This window comes from Talaromyces amestolkiae (genome assembly GCF_001896365.1).
Source record: "Talaromyces amestolkiae strain CIB chromosome Unknown scaffold8.1, whole genome shotgun sequence".
Classification (NCBI taxonomy): Eukaryota; Fungi; Ascomycota; class Eurotiomycetes; order Eurotiales; family Trichocomaceae; genus Talaromyces; species Talaromyces amestolkiae.
Window position 1 is genome coordinate 140,061 of NW_024468044.1, and position 25,097 is coordinate 165,157.

General features: G+C 46.8%; 11 protein-coding genes across 11 annotated transcripts; 6 read left to right on the plus strand and 5 right to left on the minus strand.

Moving 5' to 3' along the window:
* Positions 1-454: 454 nt before the first annotated feature.
* Positions 455-2,015, minus strand: BHQ10_004608 (uncharacterized protein; the record flags this gene model as incomplete). Its single annotated transcript, XM_040876992.1, has 4 exons — positions 455-635; positions 805-1,288; positions 1,347-1,703; positions 1,778-2,015. 4 exons carry the CDS (start codon positions 2,013-2,015, stop codon positions 455-457), a joined length of 1,260 nt encoding a protein of 419 aa, XP_040733112.1.
* A 550-nt stretch (positions 2,016-2,565) lies between these two features.
* BHQ10_004609 (uncharacterized protein) lies at positions 2,566-4,865 on the plus strand (the record flags this gene model as incomplete). The annotated part of the gene is made up of 4 exons (XM_040876993.1): positions 2,566-3,009; positions 3,060-3,809; positions 3,858-4,754; positions 4,809-4,865. 4 exons carry the CDS (start codon positions 2,566-2,568, stop codon positions 4,863-4,865), a joined length of 2,148 nt encoding a protein of 715 aa, XP_040733113.1.
* A 666-nt stretch (positions 4,866-5,531) lies between these two features.
* BHQ10_004610 (uncharacterized protein) lies at positions 5,532-7,960 on the plus strand (the record flags this gene model as incomplete). The annotated part of the gene is made up of 7 exons (XM_040876995.1): positions 5,532-5,557; positions 5,624-5,693; positions 5,756-5,850; positions 5,905-6,658; positions 6,706-7,606; positions 7,655-7,739; positions 7,792-7,960. 7 exons carry the CDS (start codon positions 5,532-5,534, stop codon positions 7,958-7,960), a joined length of 2,100 nt encoding a protein of 699 aa, XP_040733114.1.
* A 407-nt stretch (positions 7,961-8,367) lies between these two features.
* On the minus strand, positions 8,368-9,418 carry BHQ10_004611 (uncharacterized protein; the record flags this gene model as incomplete). Its single annotated transcript, XM_040876996.1, has 3 exons — positions 8,368-9,157; positions 9,205-9,293; positions 9,374-9,418. The coding sequence occupies 3 exons, from the start codon at positions 9,416-9,418 to the stop codon at positions 8,368-8,370; spliced, it is 924 nt and encodes a 307-aa protein (XP_040733115.1).
* Positions 9,419-10,263: 845 nt separating this feature from the next.
* On the plus strand, positions 10,264-12,567 carry BHQ10_004612 (uncharacterized protein; the record flags this gene model as incomplete). Its single annotated transcript, XM_040876997.1, has 5 exons — positions 10,264-10,952; positions 11,008-11,257; positions 11,303-11,535; positions 11,587-11,810; positions 11,861-12,567. 5 exons carry the CDS (start codon positions 10,264-10,266, stop codon positions 12,565-12,567), a joined length of 2,103 nt encoding a protein of 700 aa, XP_040733116.1.
* Positions 12,568-13,468: 901 nt separating this feature from the next.
* Positions 13,469-14,718, plus strand: BHQ10_004613 (uncharacterized protein; the record flags this gene model as incomplete). The annotated part of the gene is made up of 3 exons (XM_040876998.1): positions 13,469-13,812; positions 13,876-14,329; positions 14,380-14,718. The coding sequence occupies 3 exons, from the start codon at positions 13,469-13,471 to the stop codon at positions 14,716-14,718; spliced, it is 1,137 nt and encodes a 378-aa protein (XP_040733117.1).
* A 537-nt stretch (positions 14,719-15,255) lies between these two features.
* On the plus strand, positions 15,256-15,585 carry BHQ10_004614 (uncharacterized protein; the record flags this gene model as incomplete). The annotated part of the gene is made up of 1 exon (XM_040876999.1): positions 15,256-15,585. The coding sequence occupies one exon, from the start codon at positions 15,256-15,258 to the stop codon at positions 15,583-15,585; it is 330 nt and encodes a 109-aa protein (XP_040733118.1).
* A 791-nt stretch (positions 15,586-16,376) lies between these two features.
* On the minus strand, positions 16,377-17,159 carry BHQ10_004615 (uncharacterized protein; the record flags this gene model as incomplete). Its single annotated transcript, XM_040877000.1, has 2 exons — positions 16,377-16,517; positions 16,569-17,159. 2 exons carry the CDS (start codon positions 17,157-17,159, stop codon positions 16,377-16,379), a joined length of 732 nt encoding a protein of 243 aa, XP_040733119.1.
* An 889-nt stretch (positions 17,160-18,048) lies between these two features.
* Positions 18,049-19,876, minus strand: BHQ10_004616 (uncharacterized protein; the record flags this gene model as incomplete). The annotated part of the gene is made up of 7 exons (XM_040877001.1): positions 18,049-18,433; positions 18,497-18,698; positions 18,753-18,936; positions 18,992-19,052; positions 19,111-19,290; positions 19,360-19,594; positions 19,648-19,876. 7 exons carry the CDS (start codon positions 19,874-19,876, stop codon positions 18,049-18,051), a joined length of 1,476 nt encoding a protein of 491 aa, XP_040733120.1.
* A 1,930-nt stretch (positions 19,877-21,806) lies between these two features.
* Positions 21,807-22,211, minus strand: BHQ10_004617 (uncharacterized protein; the record flags this gene model as incomplete). Its single annotated transcript, XM_040877002.1, has 2 exons — positions 21,807-21,973; positions 22,028-22,211. The coding sequence occupies 2 exons, from the start codon at positions 22,209-22,211 to the stop codon at positions 21,807-21,809; spliced, it is 351 nt and encodes a 116-aa protein (XP_040733121.1).
* Positions 22,212-22,806: 595 nt separating this feature from the next.
* On the plus strand, positions 22,807-24,567 carry BHQ10_004618 (uncharacterized protein; the record flags this gene model as incomplete). Its single annotated transcript, XM_040877003.1, has 1 exon — positions 22,807-24,567. The coding sequence occupies one exon, from the start codon at positions 22,807-22,809 to the stop codon at positions 24,565-24,567; it is 1,761 nt and encodes a 586-aa protein (XP_040733122.1).
* Positions 24,568-25,097: the final 530 nt, after the last annotated feature.

Genomic DNA, 25,097 nt, shown 5'->3' on the forward strand with positions numbered 1-25,097 from the left:
GTGAGTTGGTATTTTTATATTTATCCGATAGCATCAATGGAGACAATCTCCTAACATATTGATTTTTTTATTCTATATGACATCCTAGCTTTACTCCTGTTCTTCCGTTACTAATCTGGCTATCTATTCTTTTCAATCGGCATTAACCATGGCAATCTGCATTTCATACTTAGGTAGTTGCTTGGCTTTATCTTCTTTGAACATTTTGCAGGATCGGCTAGGTAGAATGGCGCCACAGATATTCCCACATGCTAGAATTGATTAATTCATTTGTTGAGTTGAATATATCTATATATCTGATGATTATATGAACGAATTTGTGTCTCTATAATCACCGTAATGCCTCTGTAGCCTTGAGAGCACCCGTAACCGTGAAACAAATCGAGGGCGAGAGGGCATACATAATCTACCACCAATAACATCCGTCAACACCATCCCCTACTACCCATGTCTGTCAGGAGGAGAGGAAATGGGAAGGACGTACAGCCAACATCTTCGCAATAGCCATTTTATCGCCCTTTGTGACCTCGGCACTCATGTCCGCAAGCCCAGAGTTGAGTAATGCCGGTGGACCAGTTGGGATTACCATGAGGGCGAACCATAGCACTGGGTCGTGAGGGATTATGGCTGTGTGGCTGATTATGAGGTATGTTGTTAGGATGCTTATTCTGTTTTTGTTAGTTTGGAAATAACGAATAGGACGAAGATGGCTTGAGGGTGGATAGGAAGGGAGTATACATAGGCCAGAGAATGAGTCGGACTATATAGACGACCACAATAGCTCTGATGGGTACTCTTCCCGACCTTTCCTCTTCGTCGTCATTCTCCTCCAGAGAAGACTCCGAAGGGGAATGAGAAGGGGAGCGCTTGATCCGCTCAAAACTAGCACCGAGTTTACACCCCAACAGAAAGACCTGCAAAGACGTAAATAGCGTTCCGACATTCTTAATGCTCGAGATCAGCCACGCATTGAATATTCCTCCTTCTTCGTACGGTGAGAAAAATGCGCGATGCAGTTTGGGGACTAATCCCAACAGCACCCCAGTCGCGGCGCAGAGGATTGCCGTATCGAGGAAAGGTGAATCCAAAGCGTCGATACGTCGGCGGACGGGCCGGGGGAGGTAAGAGAAGAGATGGTGCGTTTTCAGGAAGAAGTTGTGGCGTACTGTGCGGATGGGTCTGGGGAGGAGGGAGGTTTGTTCGTTTACTTCTTCTTCTTCTTCTTCTTCTCCTTGTTGATCTTCTGATGTGTTGGTGATGTCGTGGCGGAATTGGTTCTGGGGTTGTACTGTACATGTGTCAACCATCTGGAAGATCTCTCTCGGACAAAATATCTGGAAATATACCTGATACATTCAAACCCTCGTCCCGATCATGTCGAGTCTCCCGATCATCCCCCTTTCTGCCGTTAGAGTCTGCATGGCTCAACATCCTCGGCGCAACAGCATACGCAATCGACTTCGATACCACGGCACAAACCAAGAAATACGACTGCGCGCGATTCATACAACCAGACTCCGACTGTCCCGGCATGGTAATCAACTTAAGACTCCCCGTTGACTGCAATGTTTGCAGCAGCAAAAGTGGGAGGGAGGATGTATTATTGAATGCTATCGCGGGCGTAACCCAGGTTGGGAGACGCAAACAGCGGGACAACACATGGCCGATGCAGATTGAAAGAAGGGTGTAGAGGATTGACCATACTATCCACCTTAGCATCTTCATCCTTTTTAACCTTCCACAACGAATGACCGAAGGAAAGGGAGAGGGAACGTACCGAGAACAGGAACATAATGCAAAGCAATATCCAAACTCAACTCCGAACCCAGCTTCACTAATATCAGCGCCGGAAGGAATATCTTCACGCATATACCGGACATTTGGTCTATGGTTTCATCGTTGATGAGACTGACGTGACGAGTTATGACGCCGTAGAGCAGGGTGAGTAAAACGGAAATGCATGCTTGCAGGGCGCCGAGAAATGGCTGCACGAGGCCTTTGCTAAGGTCTGCCATTAGTATACTTTGAGTGAAAGCTGAAATGGGAGATGTAGCCACAGAGATCATAAATAGAGATTGGTGCTCTTGCTATGTCCGACGTGGGTAGTCTGGTAAGGGGATGGGTGATGTCATGATGGTGACTGGCTGTAAATAGCCTTTCTCGCTCTGCCTGCTCTGATTTGCCATTTAAAACATTAATTTAGGGCCTGTTTTCGAAGATGAACAATGTTTTTATAGGGTTGGATCATGGTAGTTGTTGATGGTAGTGACTCGTGTAACCCTAACTTCAGGGCAATGAGGACAATGATGTACGAAGTGCATGTTGCAAGCACTTTCTTAAATGACCTGACCAGATCGCCAGATATCGAAACTGTTTCTCCCCGTAATTAAGAAGTATTGAAGAAAAGGATCTGGGGTCCTTCGTGGTATACGTCTACAATACGAAGCAAACAATCGGCCCGATGAAGATGACGCTATTAGCTCAGCTAAGACAGACAACCACAACATTGAACAATCACTAGTTCAACTTACTCGCACCAACACAAGCGCAATATCAGCAAAGCGTATGCTTGGTCTAGGATTAAGACCTCGACTCAAGGTCCGCCCGTCTCTGCTGGACTTGCTGTCGCATAACAGGACGTTCATAGAGCTGGCTGATTCTGCCGCAGAAGAAGCTACGACAGCTTCTCCACCTTTGGACCACCTGCCACCGCTGCCCGCAACTCCAACTCCAACTTCAACTTCCACCTCCTCCACCCTTCTCAACGACAACGGCTCACCATCCTCTCCAACGCATATCTCGCGGTTAACTGCAGATAACCTTCCTGCAGAGATTATTGTCGAGCTACAACCTTCTTCCCCGCTGCCGTCACTGTCTCCCGCACCTCCTCCCGTCATGGCGCCCTCTGACAAAAAGCAGAATGACGACGAACAGCTCGGCGCCGTCTTTTCTATTTCCGGCCCCGTCGTGGTGGCCGAGAAAATGATTGGCTGTGCCATGTACGAGTTGGTAAGCATTCTAGTTCCTGAATATATTGATATACTAGCTAAACGAGCCAGTGTCACGTCGGCTACGACCATCTCGTCGGCGAAGTCATCCGTATCGACGGCGACAAAGCAACAATCCAAGTCTACGAAGAGACAGCCGGTGTCAAAGTCGGTGACCCCGTTACCCGATCCGGTAAACCCCTGTCCGTCGAGCTGGGTCCCGGTCTTATGGAGACCATCTACGATGGTATCCAGCGACCGCTCAAGGCCATTTCAGACTCCTCCGAGAGTATCTATATCCCCCGCGGTATCGCCGTGCCAGCCCTCGACCGCGTGAAGAAGTGGGATTTCAAGCCGACCAAGAAAGTGGGCGACATGATTACTGGGGGTGATATCTGGGGTATCGTTTACGAGAATAGTTTGTTGGATGAGCACAAAATCCTCCTGCCGCCTCGTGCTCGGGGTAAAATCACCAAAATAGCAGACGCCGGAAGTTACACCGTCGACGAGAAGATTTTGGAAATCGAGTTTGACGGCAAGAAATCCGAACACGGTATGATGCACACTTGGCCCGTTCGTGTTCCTCGACCGGTGAATGAGAGGCTTGCCTCCGACTCGCCATTCATCGTCGGTCAGAGAGTGTTGGACTCTTTGTTTCCCAGTGTCCAAGGTGGTACTGTGTGTATTCCAGGAGCTTTCGGCTGCGGTAAAACGGTCATTTCGCAGTCCGTCTCCAAGTTCTCCAATAGTGACATTATCGTTTACGTTGGATGTGGTGAACGTGGTAATGAGATGGCTGAAGTATTGATGGACTTCCCAGAGGTTGGTTTGCCTTCCAATTTGTTGCCTACTTGAGACTGACTAGCGTAGCTCTCTATTGATATCAACGGCCGAAAAGAACCCATCATGAAGCGCACATGTCTTATTGCCAACACTTCGAATATGCCCGTCGCTGCTCGTGAAGCCTCTATTTACACTGGCATTACCGTTGCTGAGTACTTCCGTGACCAAGGAAAGAACGTAGCCATGATGGCCGATTCTAGTTCTCGCTGGGCTGAGGCTTTGCGTGAAATTTCTGGTCGTCTGGGTGAGATGCCCGCAGATCAAGGTTTCCCTGCTTACCTCGGTGCCAAATTGGCTTCTTTCTACGAGCGAGCAGGAAAGAGTGTTGCTCTCGGTAGTCCCGAGCGTGAAGGTAGTGTCAGCATTGTCGGTGCCGTGAGTCCCCCAGGTGGTGATTTCACCGATCCCGTTACCACCAGTACTCTGGGTATTGTGCAGGTTTTCTGGGGTTTGGATAAGAAGTTGGCTCAGCGCAAACATTTCCCTTCCATCAACACCACAGTGTCTTACAGCAAATACACCACCATTCTAGACAGATATTACGAAAAAGAGCATCCCGAATTCCCCCGCCTCCGAGACCAAATTCGAGAATTGTTGTCCAACTCTGAAGATCTGGACCAAGTCGTCCAGCTGGTCGGAAAATCTGCATTGGGTGATTCGGATAAAATCACTCTAGACGTGGCTGCACTTCTCAAGGATGACTTTTTGCAGCAGAATGGCTACAGTGAGTACGACCAGTTCTGTCCTCTGTGGAAGACCCAGTACATGATGAAGGCATTCATGGGTTACCACGACGAAGCACAAAAGGCCGTTGCTCAGGGTCAAAGCTGGGCAAAGGTCCGTGAGGCTACTGCAGATATCCAGACTGGTCTGCGAAACATGAAGTTTGAAGTTCCGGATGATGAAAAGGCAGTTTCAGCCAAGGTTTGTCTTCCTTTCCCTTTACATCTAGAGGTCATCAACTAATTTTCCTCTCAGTACGAGAAATTGCTGTCAGACATGTCTGAGCGATTTGCTACGGTGTCCGATGAGTAGACGGCTGGGGTGGATAGATACTTACATTTGAGTTTTTATATGGATGTCAAACGTCTGTAGTATATCGTTCTGCCTGATTTTTTGCTACCCAATATTTCCCTTTTCGCATTGTACCTAGTTGCACTTCTATTTTTCCTTAGTACGGTATAACCGATTTCAGTTGCTCAAGGCAACACAATTGTCGGAGGCAAAATGGTAATTCAATACCCGTGCCGCGTCACCGTATTTCTGTCACACGAGAGATGTACTTCCGTATAAAGATATTAGCAGTGCAGCCATGCATCAAATAGTAATGGTAAATACACCTGGTTGACTGACTATCAAGTGAGCCTATCGTCCAGACCCTGGATGCCTCGGGAACCAGGCATCGAACGCTCAGACCAGCAAAAGCGACCAGACCCATGACCAGGCCGCGCTAGTCCCAAACAGGAATAGCTAGTATTTACCACTACGTACTTCGTTCTTTCTCAGGTTGAACGTGCCCGAATTGTTGCGGCCTGCGTATATCATCACCCACCACCTCTCCTCCCACAACTGTGCGAACACAATCCTCTCTCGAGAATTCTGTTCCAATCCGTTCTAAACCACCTTATATAGCTGTTAACGCTTGTTCTACAGCTGCCTCTACCAGTGCGACTCGAATAATTGCAGCTAAATACCGCCAGAATGGCCACCGCCCCCTCTGGCTACTCGTGCGCATCCCCGAGTAGCTGTCTTGTGACGATCGAATAGGTACTGACAAAATACGCCGACTGTAGAATCAACGTCAACGATCCTGGATTGATCTCCCTGGTGAACAAACTTCAAGATGTCTTTTCGACAGTAGGAGTATGTCCTTCTCTGTGCCCCCTCAGTTAAGATCATATAGACTGACTCGCTTCCTCGGTCAGGTACAAAACCCTATCGATTTGCCACAGATCGCCGTCGTCGGTTCGCAATCCAGTGGAAAGAGTTCCGTTTTGGAAAACATTGTCGGACGAGATTTGTTAGTTTATTGAGCTTGCGTACTTAAAAGGAGAACGGCTGACTTACTTTGCAGTTTGCCACGAGGTTCCGGAATCGTCACTCGCCGTCCCCTGATTCTACAACTGATCAACCGACCACCCACCAAGCAAGTAAATGGAACGGACGAAGATAAGGCGGTAGAAGGAACCTCCGACAGTGCGGCCAATGTGGACGAATACGGCGAGTTCTTGCACATCCCCGGACAAAAGTTCTATGACTTCAACAAGATCCGAGAGGAAATCATTCGCGAAACCGAGACCAAAGTTGGTAAAAATGCTGGCATTTCGCCCGTCCCGATCAACCTGCGCATCTACTCACCCAACGTTCTTACTTTGACTTTGGTCGATTTACCCGGTCTGACCAAGGTGCCCGTTGGCGATCAACCAAAGGATATTGAGAAACAGATCAAGGACATGGTGTTGAAGTACATTAGCAAACCGAATGCCATTGTTCTTGCTGTCACCGCTGCCAACCAGGATTTGGCCAATTCCGATGGGTTGAAGCTCGCTCGTGAAGTCGACCCTGAAGGTCAGCGCACCATCGGTGTCTTGACAAAGGTTGATCTGATGGACGAGGGTACCGACGTTGTGGATATTCTTGCAGGCAGGATTATTCCTTTAAGACTCGGCTACGTTCCGGTTGTGAACCGTGGTCAGCGCGATATTGAGAACAAGCGTCCCATCTCGTATGCTTTGGAGCATGAAAAGAACTTCTTCGAGGGCCACAAGGCCTACAGGAATAAGGCTAGCTACTGCGGTACTCCTTATTTGGCTCGGAAGCTCAACTTGGTAGGTTTTCCGAATTAGGGTTGATCGCATCGGCTGACTTGTTGTAGATTCTTATGATGCACATCAAACAAACACTCCCAGATATCAAGGCCAGAATTTCGTCGTCGCTTCAGAAATATACCCAGGAGTTGTCGCAACTCGGCGATTCCATGCTTGGAAACAGTGCGAATATAGTTTTGAACATCATCACAGAATTCAGCAACGAATACCGTACCGCTTTGGACGGTAAGAACCAGGAGCTTTCCAACATTGAGTTATCTGGTGGTGCTCGTATCAGCTTTGTGTTCCACGAAATCTATAACAATGGTGTCAAGGCTATTGATCCATTTGACCATGTCAAGGACCTCGATATCCGAACGATCCTCTACAATTCCTCCGGCTCTTCCCCTGCGCTCTTCGTCGGAACAACTGCTTTCGAACTTATTGTTAAACAACAGATTAAGCGACTTGAGGATCCTTCGCTCAAGTGTGTGTCGCTTGTGTACGATGAGCTTGTCCGGATCTTGAGCCAATTGCTGAACAAGAGCTTGTTCCGTCGTTATCCTATGCTCAAAGAAAAGTTCCACAACGTGGTGATTCAATTTTTTAAGAAGTCAATGGAGCCTTGCAACAAGCTTGTCAAGGATTTGGTCAATATGGAAGCTTGCTACATCAACACCGGTCACCCAGATTTCCTGAATGGCCACCGCGCTATGGCTATCGTCAACGAACGGACGCAGAGCAGCAAACCAACCCAGGTTGACCCTAAGACCGGCAAGCCATTGCCACCTCGTTCCTCCAGCCCTTCATTGGACACTGTTCCTGATGCCAACAAAGAGGGCGGATTTTTCGGTAGCTTCTTTGCATCAAAGAACAAGAAGAAGCTGGCTGCCATGGAGCCTCCCCCACCAACCTTGAAGGCATCTGGCACTTTGAACGAGCGGGAGAATATTGAAGTTGAAGTTATCAGTACGTCCATCCGTCTAATACATTAACATGACTTATCTGACCATTTAGAACTGTTGATCACCTCTTACTTCAATATTGTCAAGCGGACGATGATTGACATGGTTCCTAAGGCGATTATGTACACTCTTGTGCAGTAAGTTTATCACCGAATGAAATTCTTGGTCATTCAACTAATACAGGGATAGATTCTCCAAAGACGAGATGCAACGCGAACTGCTCGAAATGATGTACCGCAACAACGAACTTGACGACCTCCTCAAGGAAAGCGACTACACCATCCGTCGCCGAAAGGAATGCCAGCAAATGGTTGAGAGTCTCTCCCGCGCCAGCGAAATCGTCAGTCAAGTTCAGTAAATCCAGTCTAGTCGGTCGATTCTTTGGTGTCAAGTTGGTAGTAGATAATTAGACGGCTTCCTTTGTCCTTTTCCTTTGTGCTTTTGTTCTCGCGCCTGTTCCTCATGTCCATTATGTTTGATGTTGATCTTGGCGACGTTGGAAAAGGGTTGGTTGCATTTGCCTATTTTGAGAAGTGGTTGAGTGTGTATGACGAGTTTAATCATCAATTGATATTATGATTGATGAATGTTACATGATGACACTTTTGATGTGTATTTCTTCTCTCTTTCATGTTTTACTTCCGATGTTAGTGTTGCTATTCATGTTCAGGGATTCCCTCGTTAGCACTGCGTTATTTAGGTTGTCCTATATCACCAATCACAACATTTGAATTTGGTTATACGTACTTATACCTAGGTAATCTATCAGGCTTTCTCAGCAGGCCTCTTATCAACCGCATCATGTCGATAACTATAATGCCAACCCTCCGACGCCATATCTTGTCTAACCTTGTAATTCTCCTCCGCCAACGTGAGCACCGACAAATCCAAATCCACTACCATCGCCCCTTCCTCTTCAGCCTCCATACTTTTCTTATCTCCCACGGGTCCAATAAACGGCACCACAACCCTCGACATCCCCAGAAAGAAATCCGCCGGCCCCGCCGCATTCGCAAACACGATTGCGCACGTATTCTCAAAACAGCGCGACGTAAGCGTCGACTCAATGAAGAGCTGCTCAGTATTTGGGTTGAGTCGTAAGGCCTCCTCGTTTGCGTCGTGTTTGCCCCAGTAGGTGGGTATGATGATGATCTCTGCGCCCTTTGCAATCAATTCGCGAAATGCTTCGGGGAATGCGAGGTCCCAGCAGATCAGCATGCCGATTTTGCCGACTGGGGTGTCAAGGACTTCGTGCGGGTCGGTGCTGCTGGATGTGAGGTGTGGGCGTTCCGGGTGCCATATATTCTTTTTGCGATATTTCCCGAGGATGGTGCCGGAAGAGGAGATGAAGTAGGCGGTGTTGTAGAGGGCGTGGTCTTTTTCTGTTTCGTTTGTGGCAGCGGGGTTCTTCGGTTCGGCTTCGATGATTGTGCCCGGGACGATGTTGATCTGTAGTTTTTCTGCTAGGCGGCAGTAAGCGTCGAGGTAGGGCTGGTTTTGGAAGGCTTGTGTGTAGAATTCTGGTGACTCCGGGGCCCATCCGCAGAGATGGTATCTATATCAATCAGTGAAGATCTCGGCCTCATTTGCGGGCAGGCATACTCTGGTAGAACAGCAAGTGTGGCACCATCGGCGGCGGCAGAGGTGATGTGCTTGATGGCTTGGGAGTGGTTGTATTCTGGGTCGAGGTTCTGTACATTGTCAATCCTTGTCGTGAGGTGCCAGTTGACAGCTTCTTTTATGACAGTGCGGGGAAGACGGGGAGGCTGACTTTGATATGCCACTGTATAACGGCTACTCTGTGCACGGGCGCCATGATCAAAGACTGAGCTGCTGGGTTGTGTCCTTGAATGTGTCTAGATCTAAAACTGTCAATGAGCTTGAGATATCCAGGTAGGTGAGAAGGATGAATGTTGAAGCGTCCTTCCTACCAGCCCACTTCTAACGTGGCCAATAGTTTCGTTCTGATAAGATGGACCATGTAACATTGGACGCTTATCACTTGACTTCCCGTTTGGGCAAGAAATTGCATATAAGCAATCGCTACAAGCCAAAACCATGGCCCCAGGGTATACTCATTAATGCTGTGTTAAAGTCTTGTTCCTTCTGTGTGAGAAAAATTGTCCAGATGTCGGCATGTTTGTATGTTGGTCTCCTGTAGAGGGGAGCATACACCCACTGTAAGGTGACTAGGGTTGTCTCGAATTGCTGTCTAGGCGCATCTAGTGCCGTACCAATGAATGATTCTGGAGTATTTCCTGACTATCTTATTCTTATTATCCAAAGATCATAGCACTGTTTCTAACAGTGCTATGAGGGTTTTGATGACTGACTGGGCTTATCGATAAGAGGCGGCGGCATACGTCATACAGCAAACTACGTACAGAAGGCCCACCCTGGCATGTGACGACTATTCTTGCTCTCTTGTTTCTCATTCTCATTCTCATTCGACATTCCATTCCGACGAGATTCATTGCGTGGAACCTGTGGATGTAATTCATGGCCCCATTGCGTGGTGTTTTGACTTTTGCCATGGAAGAATGGCCCGATAAATACTAGCCCTGACCGTCAACGCTGATCCAGATTCTTAAGATGAAGATTTTCAGCCTAGGAGACCTTGCCCAAGGGCCATCGTGGCTATAAGACTGGCATCTATTAACTATGAGCAGCCTAGCTGGTAATGCTATCCGCAAACGGTCTGCATCGGTCGATTCACCCTTTACCGACATCAATGGCGACCCTAACGCGCGTTGCAACCTCTCGCACGAGTATCTCAAGACCGATCCCGCCTTTAACCCATCACATGTTGCAAGACCGAAGTCGTCAGCAATATCCACTAGTGCAAATGTAAAACCACGTCTACCCCGTTCTCGTGTGGCTAAGATAGCGTCAAAGGAATTGGCGAATCATATCATACATCCCAGGCGGACTATAATCCAGCACTTCGAAAGCAAAACCGCAAAAAGTCTGTCAAAAGCAACCAGGCCATATATCACGCCTCAAGCGGATCGTGAGTTTCTTGCTGCGCATGATGCTCTTTTTGAAGCAGAGAAAGATGAAGAAAAGCCGTCACGTAGGAATCGTGATAGGAGGGGGACAGAGAAGGAGCCGGGCCAGAGAGGAAGAATTACCGATTCGGAAGAACGGACATCCCCTGAGACTGATACAGAAGTCCAAAGAAGAAAGGTAGAGTTGCTAGAAGCGCACCGGCAAAGTATCCTAGTGGCGTGGATAACGAGTCGACATATGAAATCTGTACGAGTGACGCCGTCACATATTGCCGATTTTCCAAATTTGGACGACGAGAAATTCATTGAGAGGAATGGCGATGGCAGTGAGGTTAATTTCAGGTGGGACAGATATCTAGCCCAGGTCAGTATCACTGTCCATTATCAACATGTGCAGGTTCTTACCTTTACAGCTCTTACTGTACTATTCCCAACCGTTCATGGCACGATACGTAGACGTTGATGATTGGAAGTCACCTTTGGATATTGTTACGCTGGCAGAGCGCTTAGTAATGGCCACCGAGCCGTGGCAAGAGTGGTGGATGGGTATACGAGATCTATATCGGTGGGAAAAACCACGGCGTACGGCATTTTGGTACGGCGTTTTTTCAATTCTATGGTATACTCAGCATGTTGTTGGCTTTTTGGTGAGTGACTCTATCCAGACACAATATCCAATCTAACACGTGCAGTATGCATACATTTTATACATCACATTGAAGAACAAATTCTACCCATCGGATGTCGTGTCCATGCGGGAATCTTTAGACCGCGCACTTGACAGAGGAGCTCAAGCTTATCGATTCGGCGAATTGGTTGATCGATACGGACGAGAGAAATGGCTTGAGCCGTTACTAGACCAGATTGCTCCATTCATACGGCTTCAACTTGGCGATCTAGTAGCTTTTTTGGAGATTACACGAAAGTAGGCTCATAGGAATATCTTTACTCAAGACAGGACTGATTGTGAGACTAGTTTCTACTATTGGCGCGATCCCCGAAAGACTGCGGCGACATTGTTCTTTTTCTTTTCTTGTCTACTCATCACTTTACTCACAGACATGGAATTTTGCATGAAGATCGTATCGTTTATTGTGATCAATGTCTTTTTTCTCTGTTGGCCGATAGCCAGTCGATACCCACGGTATCGATATCTGGTTAGTCCGTTTCGCTGGGCGTTCTGGGACATACCTTCTTACCGTGAGTCTCAGCTTCGAGTTGGAAGAAAGTCAAGTTACTAATCGTACTAGCTGAATGGGCAATACGATTTCTACAAGAGAACGAAGCTCTTCGTCGACACGAGATAAAGACACGGGGGCTAGCACACAATGAGAGTTGCTACTCTGAAGAGTGTCAGACCTGTCGGGAGACCATTGAGGGAGATGATTTCCAAGATGCGACTGAGACTCAAGACACTGCAAAGGACTCTACAGCTTCCAAAAACATCCAAACAGCATATCACGACGATGATACCACCTCACCATACGTTCAGTCGGTCTTTTTTGTCACCTTTCACAACGGTCATGAGGGGCAACTAATATTGACATCGGAAGGAATACGGTTCGTTGAAAAACCGCACCTCTTGACGACACGCCACAAACAAAAACCGCTACTCGACCGAGAACCGCGATGGTCCTATACTTATGGACAATTGCTACAAATGACAAAACAGCACAGCCCCGGCCTCTCAAAACTCACCGGTCTCGATCGCAAACTCGAGAGATTAGACTTTGAGTTCTTGGTTGATCCTGATATGAGCGCGAGCCAGGAAGTGTTTAAAGGTAGTGTATGGGATATGGAGACCTCATATAACACGACAACCGGAGCAAAGCAGCGGACAAAAATTGAGAGTGTGGATGTCAATCAGGCGGAGCGCGATGAGATTTTTAACCTGGTAGTAGGATGGAGTAAGAGCCGATGGCAGGCGACGAGTGGACAAGGCGACTCGACCAGGTGATGTATGTTCATGTCTCATCCTTCGGCTTTAGTCCAAGATGGTCAAGGCATGCTCTGACAGGTGATCTGAGACATTGCATGTCTTTACGTTACCGTACAATACCTTGATTACAGTGCGTTAAGCAAACCGACTTGACCGGGCCGTATCAAAATTACGTACTGCGATACGTGGACCGATACGTATGCCAATACGTAGTCTGAGGCGCAGCACTTTCATGCGAATGTTTCGAATTTTTTTTATTCTTATCATAAAAAAGTCTTATTGATTTCAAGTACTGAGCCAACTCGGATAATTTCCCTCTTTCACAACAAAGAACACGGATTGTGTCTATTTAGCGCATGTTTAGTGGCAGTTCGCAGCTCAAGTCACACATTAGTGCTTGTATTTAGGCTGAGAGAGACCCTTAGGGCTTCAGCGATGGCTTGGTCTAGTGCCGAATCTAGGGTTCTCAATGGTGGGGCAATATCTTTCGACTCTAAGTTCATCTATTTTCTAACTATTTTTACTGGCAGATTGCATGTTGATAAGCTTCTTGAGTGGACATTTAATTAACTGCAGTCCAGGCCTGTAGGCAGTCACGAATCAGATGGATCCATTTTGATTGTAAATCATGTAAGCATACTGTATATGGATCTGATTGATTGACAGATGTCCGAGTGGAGCAGCTCCGAGTGTCAGAATCAGGAAAGACGTAAATACTGGACATTCTTTCCTGCCCTTGCTGCCTTGCATCATCGACTTGTTCTCCTCTACATTCACTCCCTCATACACTACTGCTGATATAATCATCAGACTCATCGCTAGTTATACAACAGTACACACTCGTTGATTATATACTGGGGTCATAACTAATTGATATTGAATACATCCGAACATTCCATCGGCTCGGAGCACAGTCGCAATGGCATATCATGGGCAGTCTCAATATCCAAAATCAGACGCCCCGCCGTACGCCGACAACATCGCTCTCAGCTCTGGCATCAACAATTATTCACCTGCACGATTCTCGCAATACTCACGATTCGATCCCCGAGGATGGAGAACACGCACACAACTGATTGCGGCCGGTGGTGTTGTAGTCATTCTAATTGCGATCATTGTCGGCGCATACGAGGGCGTGAAAGCGAATCGGTACCCGAACTATTCGGCGCTGAGTTATTCGTTAAAGGATACGTATGAGGGAGAGAACTTTTTCGATAATTTTTGGTATTGGTCTGATGCGGATCCGACGGGCGGCTTTGTTGTGTAGGCACTTGGTCTCTTTCTGACACTATCTGTATCTGTTGGCTGATATATCCGTGGATGCAGTTACCTGCAACGAGCAAATGCAGTCTGGTCCAATCTCACATACGCGACGAATGAATCCGCCGTGATCAAAGTCGACACAACCTATTCCGACACTACCGGCGGACGCAACTCCGTTCGCATCCAGTCCAACAACACTTATAACGACGGTTTATTCATTTTCGACATCCTTCACACCCCCTACGGCTGCGGCACATGGCCCGCCTTGTGGCTCTCGGATTCCAGTAATTGGCCGACCAATGGCGAGATTGATATTATCGAAGCTACTAATAACGGTACTTGGGGAAATAGTATGACGTTGCACACAACCGACAGTTGCAGTATGGGCGTGAAGCGCAAGGAGACGGGTACGGTCACGTCGAAGAACTGCTACAATGGAACAAACTCGAATGAAGGATGCGGTGTTTCGAGTACTGTTGCTTCATATGGGCCTGAATTCAACAGTAACGGCGGCGGAGTGAGTATCCTCGCATGATTTGGGAGATTTTAGGCTAACATTTCATCAAGGTATATGCAACTGAACTTCGCGATGCTGGAATTCGCATCTGGTGGTGGCCTCGCGCTTCGATTCCGTCCGACATCACCAACGGCAGCCCTGACCCATCCACCTGGGGTGAAGCTACAGCCGACTTCCCATCTACAGACTGTAGCATTTCATCACATTTCCGAAACCAAAGTATTATTGCCAACATTGATCTGTGCGGATCATTGGCTGCTGCCGACAAGTACTACATTGATGAGGCGCAATGTCCGAGTAATTGCACCGCGTACGTGGCTGCGAATCCCAGTGCGTTCACAGAAGCGTACTGGGAATTCAAGAGTTTCAAGGTTTATCAATCTTCGTAATTCTTACATGTTCGTTCTGTTTGTCTAATTTATTATCATCGACGTGAAAGAGTTGGAAGTAACGACATAAATTAGATAATGAGTATGGGATATTTTTACGAGGGCAATTACCTATTCACGAGCTATAGACGGATACAAGTTTTGCTATGATATTTTTCTTTGCCAAGCGCCACCACTGTTGTGGGATGACGCTTGATTTGATCTCATATCGTTGACTTTGCCTAACGAAATTCTCCAGAGTGGTGGCGGATGCGGTATCTGCAGCCAGAATTATTCAGGTAATGGCTATAATTGTTTGCCGTTATCTTTATATCTATGACTGGAAGCCACTAAAAATTCGCGTCACCATGATAGCCGTAGAAATAGAGGCAAGATGATGTCAAACTCTATCATAAGGCGAGTCCAGACGACGACAAAATGTCTATAAAGACAGGCCAGAATCCAGCCCAAACTCAAACTTTTCGAAATCACAAAAAAAGTCTTTCATATCAAAAGAAAACGATCTCATTAGATCTACTTGACCAAAAAACCAGCAAAATGACTAGCAACACCTACGGCAGCAGCTACGCCACCGACCCCTACGGCACCAGCACATACGGCGATACCAGCCTCGGCGGCGCAAACCGCACGACTTACGACCCAACCACCGGCGCTTACGACCAGCACATAGACTACGACGCTGATGCCAGCACCCGCCGCCATCATCGTGAGCAGTTGGATGACTCCGGCCGATACTACCACCGCGACGTGGACCGTGATACGTCCGGATTGGATAATACCACTCGTGTGCACAAGGAGTACTCCAATCCTAATACGGGCACGAGTTATACCAGGGACTCGGCCTATGATAGGAATAATCTGATTTGAACGATTGATTTGATGAAGCTGGGGTTTGAGGGGACCTATTGAGGTGGACTTCTATCTATGGGAGTGATTTTTGAGAGGATGATGTCGAATTGTGCGAAGGAAACTTGATGAGATGATGATGCATTTGCTTTTGTGTTTCTATTCATTCTTTTGTCCTGCATTTACAATTTACAACTGATCCACTGGATTAGACCATAGAGTTCAGGGATTTTGCATAATGTCTTGCTGCCTGCTTTTGTAAATATGGTGGGAGACATGCATCGCTCGTTTTTGGAGAAATATGTCTGATAACTCTTGAAAATGGACAATCAGACCGAAATTGATTTGTTTTAATTCACTAGTTCCTTTATACTTGCCTTAATTGAGAATATACTGAAGCATTGTTGCTACCAAAGAGCGTTGCAAGAAATTGCCTAAAAGAGATCAAACTGCCGTAATAGGAAATTTTCGTCTTTTGATAAGGGTAGCTACTTACAGTATGTACGTCGCGATACTAGAATTGTTCTTTTTCATCGATTCATATTTTGACAAATCAAAGTTTAAATGCTATTTTACGGTTTGTAACAGATTCAACCAAGATCTATTCAATTGCCATTGAGCGATGCTTGCCTACATATCAAGCAGGATATACTTAAAGGAATACAAGTTACAAGTAGTTTCTTTACCCAACCGTCATAACATCGGAATTCAATACCACTACCAGCCTGTTGGATCACTCCATGATTGTGTTGTATATCAATGTGGTTCGAGTCGAACAACCACACGTCGGTCAGATTCAGTGATGACGATGTTTAGGAAGCCATCTGGACGATCATAACGGCACCAAAGGGGCCATTCTCGTTGTTGTTACTGACCTTCACTGCGCACAAATTTGATTGACCGTTGGCAGTGCCGCTGCAAGTAACACCGGAAGGAATGGCAATTTCGAGGCTCTATGATAGTGTTAGTATCTGTTGCAGTAGCAAACCATGAGGAGAACTTACATAATCCTTATCAACCAAAGTGGCAGTTTCACGCTTGCCCCTGGTGCGTGATGCTCTGCGTTCGAGTGTACGTGTTGCACGCTTCTGAATAATGTGGCCGTTGCCAGCCGCAAGCGCAGCTGCGCTAGGCGTAGTATCGATCCAGCCACCCTCACCGGGAACTTGCGTGGTCACCTCCATATTGACTGCGCTCGAGAATTTACCCGAGGCCGTAGGATCAATAATAGCGCTATACGGACCTGCGCCATCGCTGGTCACGATATGCAAAGTAGCGTTGATGCTACCGCCCTGACTAACCTGAGGCAAGGTATCTCCCGACAAAGCCATGGCCTTGACCAAGTCATCCATGCCAAGGTTGCCGTGACTCGACTCGGTCCAGCCGAAATCGTCGTCGGTGTTGATGTCCTTAGACCAGAAGACGGTGGTGTCGACTTCGGTCTGGTAGTTTTGACCGGCGTTGGCGACGGAGCCACCTTCGATTCCGAGGGCTGTTCCGTTACCGCCGAGATCGCCAGTGAGAACTGTCACTTTTCCGTGGCCGGCCACGAGAGGAGCTGCGATGAGAGCTGAGATGATGATAGAGCTGAACATTTTGACTGATATATCGTCTTTTGAAGTCGTTAGGAACGTTAAAGATGATTTTGGTGAAAGAGTGTTAAGATAAATGTCACGAACCAGCCGCGAGTCTGATAAATGAAAGTAGAAGGTGGAATGTTTGAAAGCTGTGTGCTGATGAAAAAAAAAGATACATCTCGGACAGATGAGGTCGATGTATTTTATATTCGTGATGAAGGTGGTCGACTATACACATGCATTCACATCGTTTATGTCTGATAGCCTAGTTCATTTTCAAACTATTGTCTCATCTTGCATTGCCAATTGATCTGACTTGCGTCAGTCATGCCGACATTACCGATATGATGGCTTGTATCCGACCTTCAGCAATTTTGTTATCTGGTCAACATGAAGATATAGAGGTGCAGAAACGTCAAACAAGCCATCTTACTCCGTCCTACGTATGTTTTGTCAAAGCCTGAGAAGTATGAAGCATTTTAGGGACCTAATATATACATGACACAGGTACAGTTTAAGGTTAAACACATAGGTTTAAACGATTGGTAATGGCTTTATTGATTTATGATATTTGTCTAATGATTGGACTTTTATACATACGTAGTATTTATATCTGATGATATAACTCAAACCCTAGTAAAAATAAAGTGGTAGACAAGATAATTAGGGGCTTGGCCACGTAATCCCAGTCCATACTTCTGGCGCAACTATGCCGCATTGGTAAAACATACTCAGGGCGAATCTTCAAACAATTAATGAGAAACCAATCACATCTGCCGCGTAATCTTTGAGCCGGATTGTAAGCGCCTTACAACGCCGGCGGCAGCTAAAAAAGGGAAACTTGAAACCCTAACCGGGAAGATAGGCATGTATAATCTAGGGGTTGAAAATAGCAGCACAACTTCCCTCAATGAGCTGCCTGCATCGGAACAGTCACCCCGACCTTCTCAAGAACCTCGCGCTTGGCTATCTTGTCTGAAACCCGTTGATCCGGCTGCAGCGTGACCTCCTTGCGACTTGCTTTGTGGACGCGGCCATTAATCATGATAATATCAAGTTTTGCATGATCCTGCAGGATAGTAATATCTTTCAAGGGGTCTCCATCTACGACTACGCAATCAGCAAAGTTTCCTGCCTTGATTTGCCCCATTTCGTCGGATCGCATGAATAGTTTCGCGACTCCATATGTGGCGGCTATAATGGCTTCGTGAGCGGTGAATCCGAGGAGTTTTGTGAAATGCTCGAGGTCTCGGGCATAAGTTCCATGTGGCGTCCAAGCGAAGCCGTAGTCTCTGTTGCATTGCGCGTTATTAGTTGGGTTGTGTAAGTACTGTTGTGAGACAAATGATACCTACCCGCCAGGAAGTACTACGATGCCCCGTCGATGCATCTCTCGAAGACCTATAATCGCGGTATCAAGTTCCTTCTTGTAACCTGCTTTCTCAGCTACCTCGGTAGCGTACCCAAATGCGCCAGCTTCATACAACGTTGCAACGAGCCAGTTGATTGCAGGGACGACCACATGCTGCGATTTCTTTTTTTCGAGAATATCCATTGCTATTGATGCGAGTTAGCTAAATGCAGGAGACAAAATGACCGAGGTGGCTCTACATTCTCCATCAATATAACTGGCGTGATATATCACTTCGACACCGTGGTCGAGGCATTGTCGGACAGAATCTCGTGCCCTGGCATGAGCACAAAGTCTGATTCCATGCTTATGAGCCTCGTCGACACAGGCTTGAGTCTCCTCGTTTGTGAAATAGCATTCCTCGGCATCTCGAATCTCCGTGATCTTTGAACAGTGAGTCTCGGAGTTGCCTGAAAGTTCTTGTGGGATCGGTTCTTACTGATTCTCCTGACATGGATAGCTTTATCTGATCGACTCCAAGTGCAACGTGTTCACGGATCCTGCAATAAAGTCCACTTAGTAAAAGAAGGTAAGATTGATAAGAAAGGGTGTACATACACTTCGCGCATCTCATCTGGTCCATTGGCGAATGCGGTTATTCCACCCACCAGCTCACCACCTCTCTTCGCCATCTCCTGACCATTGGCAAGACACCGAGGACCCGGAATATCGCCTGAGTTGATAGCATCGCGAATCGCGACGTCCAGCCGTTTCTTTGCTGATGCTGCTCCGAAGCACCTACATATATTCCACAAAGCGAATCAATACTATGGTTTTGCAGGTCATGGGAGGGAAAGCATTACGAACATAGTATATCCAGAATCTAGAAAACACTGCGCACTTCTGGCGGTTAATAGTGTGTGTTCCTCGACTCCTAGCTCTCCCAATCTGCCTAGATCCCCTCCATTCCAGCTCATGTGCGTATGAGCATCACCCAGGCCTGGTATCAATGTCCGGCCGTTTCCATGAAACACCCTGACCTTGGGATCTCTCAAATAGGAATCTTTCTCGGGTACTTTACCCACGTGGGCGAATCTTTCCCCTACAGCATTTAAGTCAGTAAGCTGAAATGATGCTTAGGGCGCCTGAACTTACCAATGATCAATACATCACCATGATAAGGATCGTTCCCAGTAGCATCAATAATCCAGACGTCGGTAATGAGTATCTTTGACTCCGGCGATGTCCCGAAAATAGAGTAGTTTTTTGGTTGTAGTTTGTCATCGAATTTTAGGTGATCTATAGATGCCACATTCCTGGGAGGGCCGTCATATAGTCCTTCTAGATTCTCTGGCGAGGTAAGTGGTACGTGCGCTGCAGACATGTTGCTTTTCTCCCAATTCCTTCAAAAAGCTGACCTGATCAGGGATATAATAGATAAATTTGCTAGACCCAGTTAATCCACATTTGATGTCGAATAAGAAGAGTATCCATGCAGATTTGGAGGGCAGCGAAGGTATGCTCCTCCCTCCAGTTATGTAGTGCTCCTGCATCCAAGTCTAAGTTCAATAATGAGTCTGTGCCACAGCACTGCTTCATTATCTGTTGTCACACGCGAACGCCGCAAAAAAGAAACATTCCCAGCTCCCCGGACTCCTCAGAGTAGCCGGGCTTGCGGGGAAAGTTTGTGGGCACCAATCACGGATCAATGGGATAAAACCGAATGATCATGAGAGTGGTTCTGGATGCCGCGGAACGCCGCTATTCTCCGTTGTGGTTCGGCTATAGGTCTGTTCGCCAAACGGCTTAGGGTGATCAGTATGTCAATGAACGATACTGAATAAGCTCCAGCAGTGTACCATATACTTGCATTTTGAAACTGGTCTAAAATTAATCTATAGAGTAAGTGGGTATCCTTTTTAGAGTCATTATACCTTTTGCTCCAAGTGACGATTAGAAATCACTAAAACTGAGTTGTAGTTCTTACATTCCATTCTTATCAGCCCATACCAGAATGCGATGGATCAAATTGCGGAAACAATCGACTCTGAATCGATCTCCTACAGAGAGGCTGCTAAAGTTATCAACGACATCTGAAAAAGTTTCTTCTCATAGTGACCATATCGAGGATATAGACACTGCACGAACAAATTTGCCGAGACTCCAATATCCATTTCAGCCACTTTCAGTTCAGGACTTGGACTTGCCTCATATCGATAAGTCAATTGTCAGCCATATGAGCCAACAAGGGCCCTCACAACTCGAGCAGCCTTCCAACGGATCACGGGCTTGGATTGTGATCAATAACATCGTCTTTGATTGCACCGAGTTTCAACATGAACATCCCGGAGGTGCAAATGTCATTCAAAGTTTCATTGGACAGGATTGTACCTGGCAGTTTGGGCGGTTCCATAGTATGAAGCACATGGAAGATTTTGGGCAAAAGTTGCGCGTTGGAAGGACAAGTGGCGTTGAGAATCGGTTCCGAGAGCCCCCGCGGTATGTTGGATTAAGTAGTCTGGATGATGATTGGTAATTTGTGTATTTATTTGGCCTATACTTTATTCGCGTATGTATCTATCAAGGAAACCTCATATGTCTTGCTAAGGCCTATGTACAAACTTCTTGTACCTATTCGATGGAATCAAGATTTCATGTACTAACTTATACAACGAATGGTCTACTTTAGGTGTAAGATGATACAATAAAAACAGTCTTGTACTAATAATATTTTATTGAATAGGCAGGGTTTGATATCCAAAACAACAATCAGCAGTCAGAGGTTCCTTCATGTTCTCCCTCGGCACTGAAAAATTAGACATTGGGCTGCATCTCGAATGCTGGGAGATTAATTGGAGTAATACCTGCCCACAGACCTGCACAGGCGGCCCAAACTGAATACCAGTACTCAATCAATATATACCATAGACAAAGGCCTATAAGGAGACACTCACAAGATAAGAAGCAGACAATCAACCCAAAAGCATAGCCTGCCGTTAACAATCCATTTATTCCAACCATGAACCCACAAGCGAGCAGTAAAAGACATATGTCAAGAAAGACTAGGTCCAAAAACAGTACCCATGTCGACCTCATCGCTGCAACTGTATAGATGACGGTGACTATGAACCACACCCAAAGGAATATTGAAATTGCTTGGTTGAATTCTGGCATAATAGCGTTGGTAGTCGGGTCGACGTATGCGGCCATAATTCCTGAGCCGGGTAGGTAGATCATGGCATAAGATAGGTTGAAAGCACCGTACGAAGAGAAGACTGTAGCACCGAACTGGAATGTAAAAACTTAGTAATGGACTATACCACCCAGAATCTGAAAGACAATACAGTGTTGCCCGTGATAAATTCCATAATGCCAGCAATAAACTGACAAGTACCGCCGAAAAAGACCAGCATACCAATCATGGCATTGGGAGACTGAATACCCCTGGCATGTAGACCGTACACAGAGATGAGAAAGATGTCTATAGAGAGTTAAGCGTGGAATTACCTACCAGTCTGGCTTAAAAGACACTTACCAGCAGCAAAGGAGATGAGACCCAATGGAGATGGATTGGCAAAGGTGCGATGAACTACAGGAAGCGGGATCTGTGAGCGGTCGTTGGTATGTCCTCCTGCTGTGGTTAGGCGTTCCAGATGGTTTGTACTTGGTGCAGGGTCCCGATGCATGTCTGCGTCAATGGCATAGTCTTTCGAGGACATGATTGCTGATTGATGGAGATTCAAGACGGTGTTGATAAAGCGAGAAGAAGCCGAGATGAATACTAGCTTGCTACAAGAAACTAGCTGACTATACTTCTCTAGTGACTGACAGTACGCCTCTCTTTATATTATAAGAATATAATCAATACATAGGTCTCAACCAGATCTTGCTTGTACCACATCTCAACTCCCAGCTTGTCTTAAAGTCTACTCAGTTCTCCGCATTTGCGTTAGCTGAACTACCCCTTTTCCCCGCATAAGGGCAAATTCGTTCATCATCTAGGCATGTTCCAGGGCCGTAGACTAAAAGTCTTCGGGATATGGTAGTGTACATCATATGTTGTAGCATGTAGGGTTAGGGCACAGCGGCGAAGAGCGGATGTCCGCTGTTCTCCGTCTTTCTCCGCCTGAGGGGTTTCGCTGGCGTCCGTCATCCATCGGAAAAATCGCCGGGGATCATCACAACGGTCAACGTAGGAAATTTGGTCTGCTGAAGATAAAAAAATGAATACGTACATATAAGATATTGTACTTCATGATCTGCTTATAGAACAGCTCACCTTCAATTCTGTACGTCAAACGTGTTCAAGCAACGATGCCTTTCAACTACTGTGCCTATATCGACCCCTCCAGGGAACATCGCATTGGTCATCTCGACCTCAATACCGAACAGATCCAACCTCTCTCATTTGTATCGGGCACCCGCCTTTCGAACTTATACGAAGTCATTGAAGCCGGTGAAAAAAACATTGCGGCATCTCAAGAAAACAGCATTCCGCTATCAGATGTCAAGTTACTCCCTCCTATCTCCGGAAGGGACATTCTAGCAGTTGGCAAGAACTATGTCGAGCATGCCAAAGAGTTCAACTCGTCTGGCTTTGATGCTTCAGACAAGAACGATCAGCCTACGTTGCCAGTGATATTCACCAAACGCGCAACATCAATCGTGGCACATGGCGAACCCGTTCTTCTTCATCCGGGATTCACAGAAACCCCAGACTATGAGGGTGAAATTGGAGTCATTATTGGAAAAGCAGGGCACAAGATCTCGGAGGCAGATGCAATGGAGTATGTTTGGGGTTATACCATCATCAACGACTTCACTGCTCGTGAACGACAGCGAGACCATAAGCAATTTTTCATCGGCAAGTCGCCAGACACGTACTGCCCCATCGGCCCCGTCGCGGTGCCCAAGGAATACCTTCCGGCCAACCTTCGGGTGCAGACCTTTGTCAATGGGGAAGAACGACAGGATGCAACCATCGACCAACTCATATTCAGTGTTCCACATCTCATTGCGTGTTTATCACAGGCCCAAACACTTCAACCGGGCGACACAATAGCCACCGGTACACCTTACGGTGTGGGATTCGGCTTTCGACCCATGAAGTTTTTGAAAGCCGGAGATGAAGTCAAAGTTTCTGTTACTGGGCTGGGTACATTGAAAAATCGCATTGCTTCCTTGGACGCAACCAATTTTACTGTGGATCGCGTCAAAATGCAGTCCTCCATTCCGGTGTTCAACCAGAGAGCTCGGAGCCACAACGGTCTCGTGAAAATTGGTAATAAAGAGCTCTTTTATCAATTCAAGGGTCAAACAGATGGCCCTCAAATCATCTTTGTACATGGACTGGGCGGATCATCGACATACTTTTCTCCTCTTTACGAAAAGCTTCAGGCTACGCATGGCCTCCATCTCATTGACCTCGAAGGACATGGTATGTCCCCAACAAGTGCATTAAGTAATCTCACCATAGAGTCATTTGCTTCAGACATTAGAGAAGTGTACAAACGTGCTCGACCGGATTCAAAGCCAGCCACAGTCATTGCCCACTCAATGGGTTGCTTGATAGCTCTAAAATTTGCCCTCAAGAACACAAGCTTGATCTCTTCTTTAGTTCTTATGGGACCTCCCCCAACTCCATTGCCCCAGGCTGGCAGTACCGGAAGCTTTGCGCGGGCGGAAACGGTCCGCAGCAGAGGTATGTTTGCAGTGGTTGATGCCATAGTCAACGCTGGCCTTTCTTCCAAAACCAAGGCAAGCAATTCCTTAGCAGTTACCGCGGTTCGGCTGTCTCTGCTCGGGCAAGATCCGGAGGGATATGCAAAGGCATGCATGGCATTGGCGAGATCTGCTGAGGAGACTTTGGATGTAGCCCAATTGCCTGCAGAATGCAAGACTCTGATTATCACTGGTACTGAAGACGCTGTTAGCCCGCCGACGGTATGTTCTACTTATGGGCAGAGTATAAAGTCCTCCAAGGTCAATGTTCTAGACGATGTTGCACACTGGCATTTGTTTGAAGACGTCAAGGGTGTTTCTGAAGCCATCTATTCTTTTTTGGGCGTGGCTTAATTTCACTCATGACGTGAAACTGGGAGAATAGTCGAAACGTAGATGGTTGATAGCATATCTTAGAACAATACACAATTCTTTGAACACATTTTGATATCAAATTGGCTCAGGACATAACAGGAATATGGTAGCCACTACGGAGAGCACTTATCACGGACAGGCCTGTCGTGGACCTTAAAGTAGGGGTGTCTGCGGGGGTCCTGGCGCCCCCACAAGTACAAATAGCGCATGTCCCCCGACTTTACTCCTTCCCACCACTAATCTCTGATCATCCATAGTCAAAGGATCGTATCGTATAAGTGCAACCCTACCAGAGTTCAAGAGCTACAATGTCTACGAAAAGGCTGCCTCTGAGCTGTGAGAACTGTCGGCGACGAAAGATTCGATGTACAGGTACTGGATACCACCCTCCATGCGATACATGCTCAAAACGTGGTTATGCCTCGACTTGTCGCTTTGCACGTCAAATAACTCCAACTGTCCAGGAAAATCCCAACTCGCATCAACCTGGAAATCTCGTGGGGAACGTA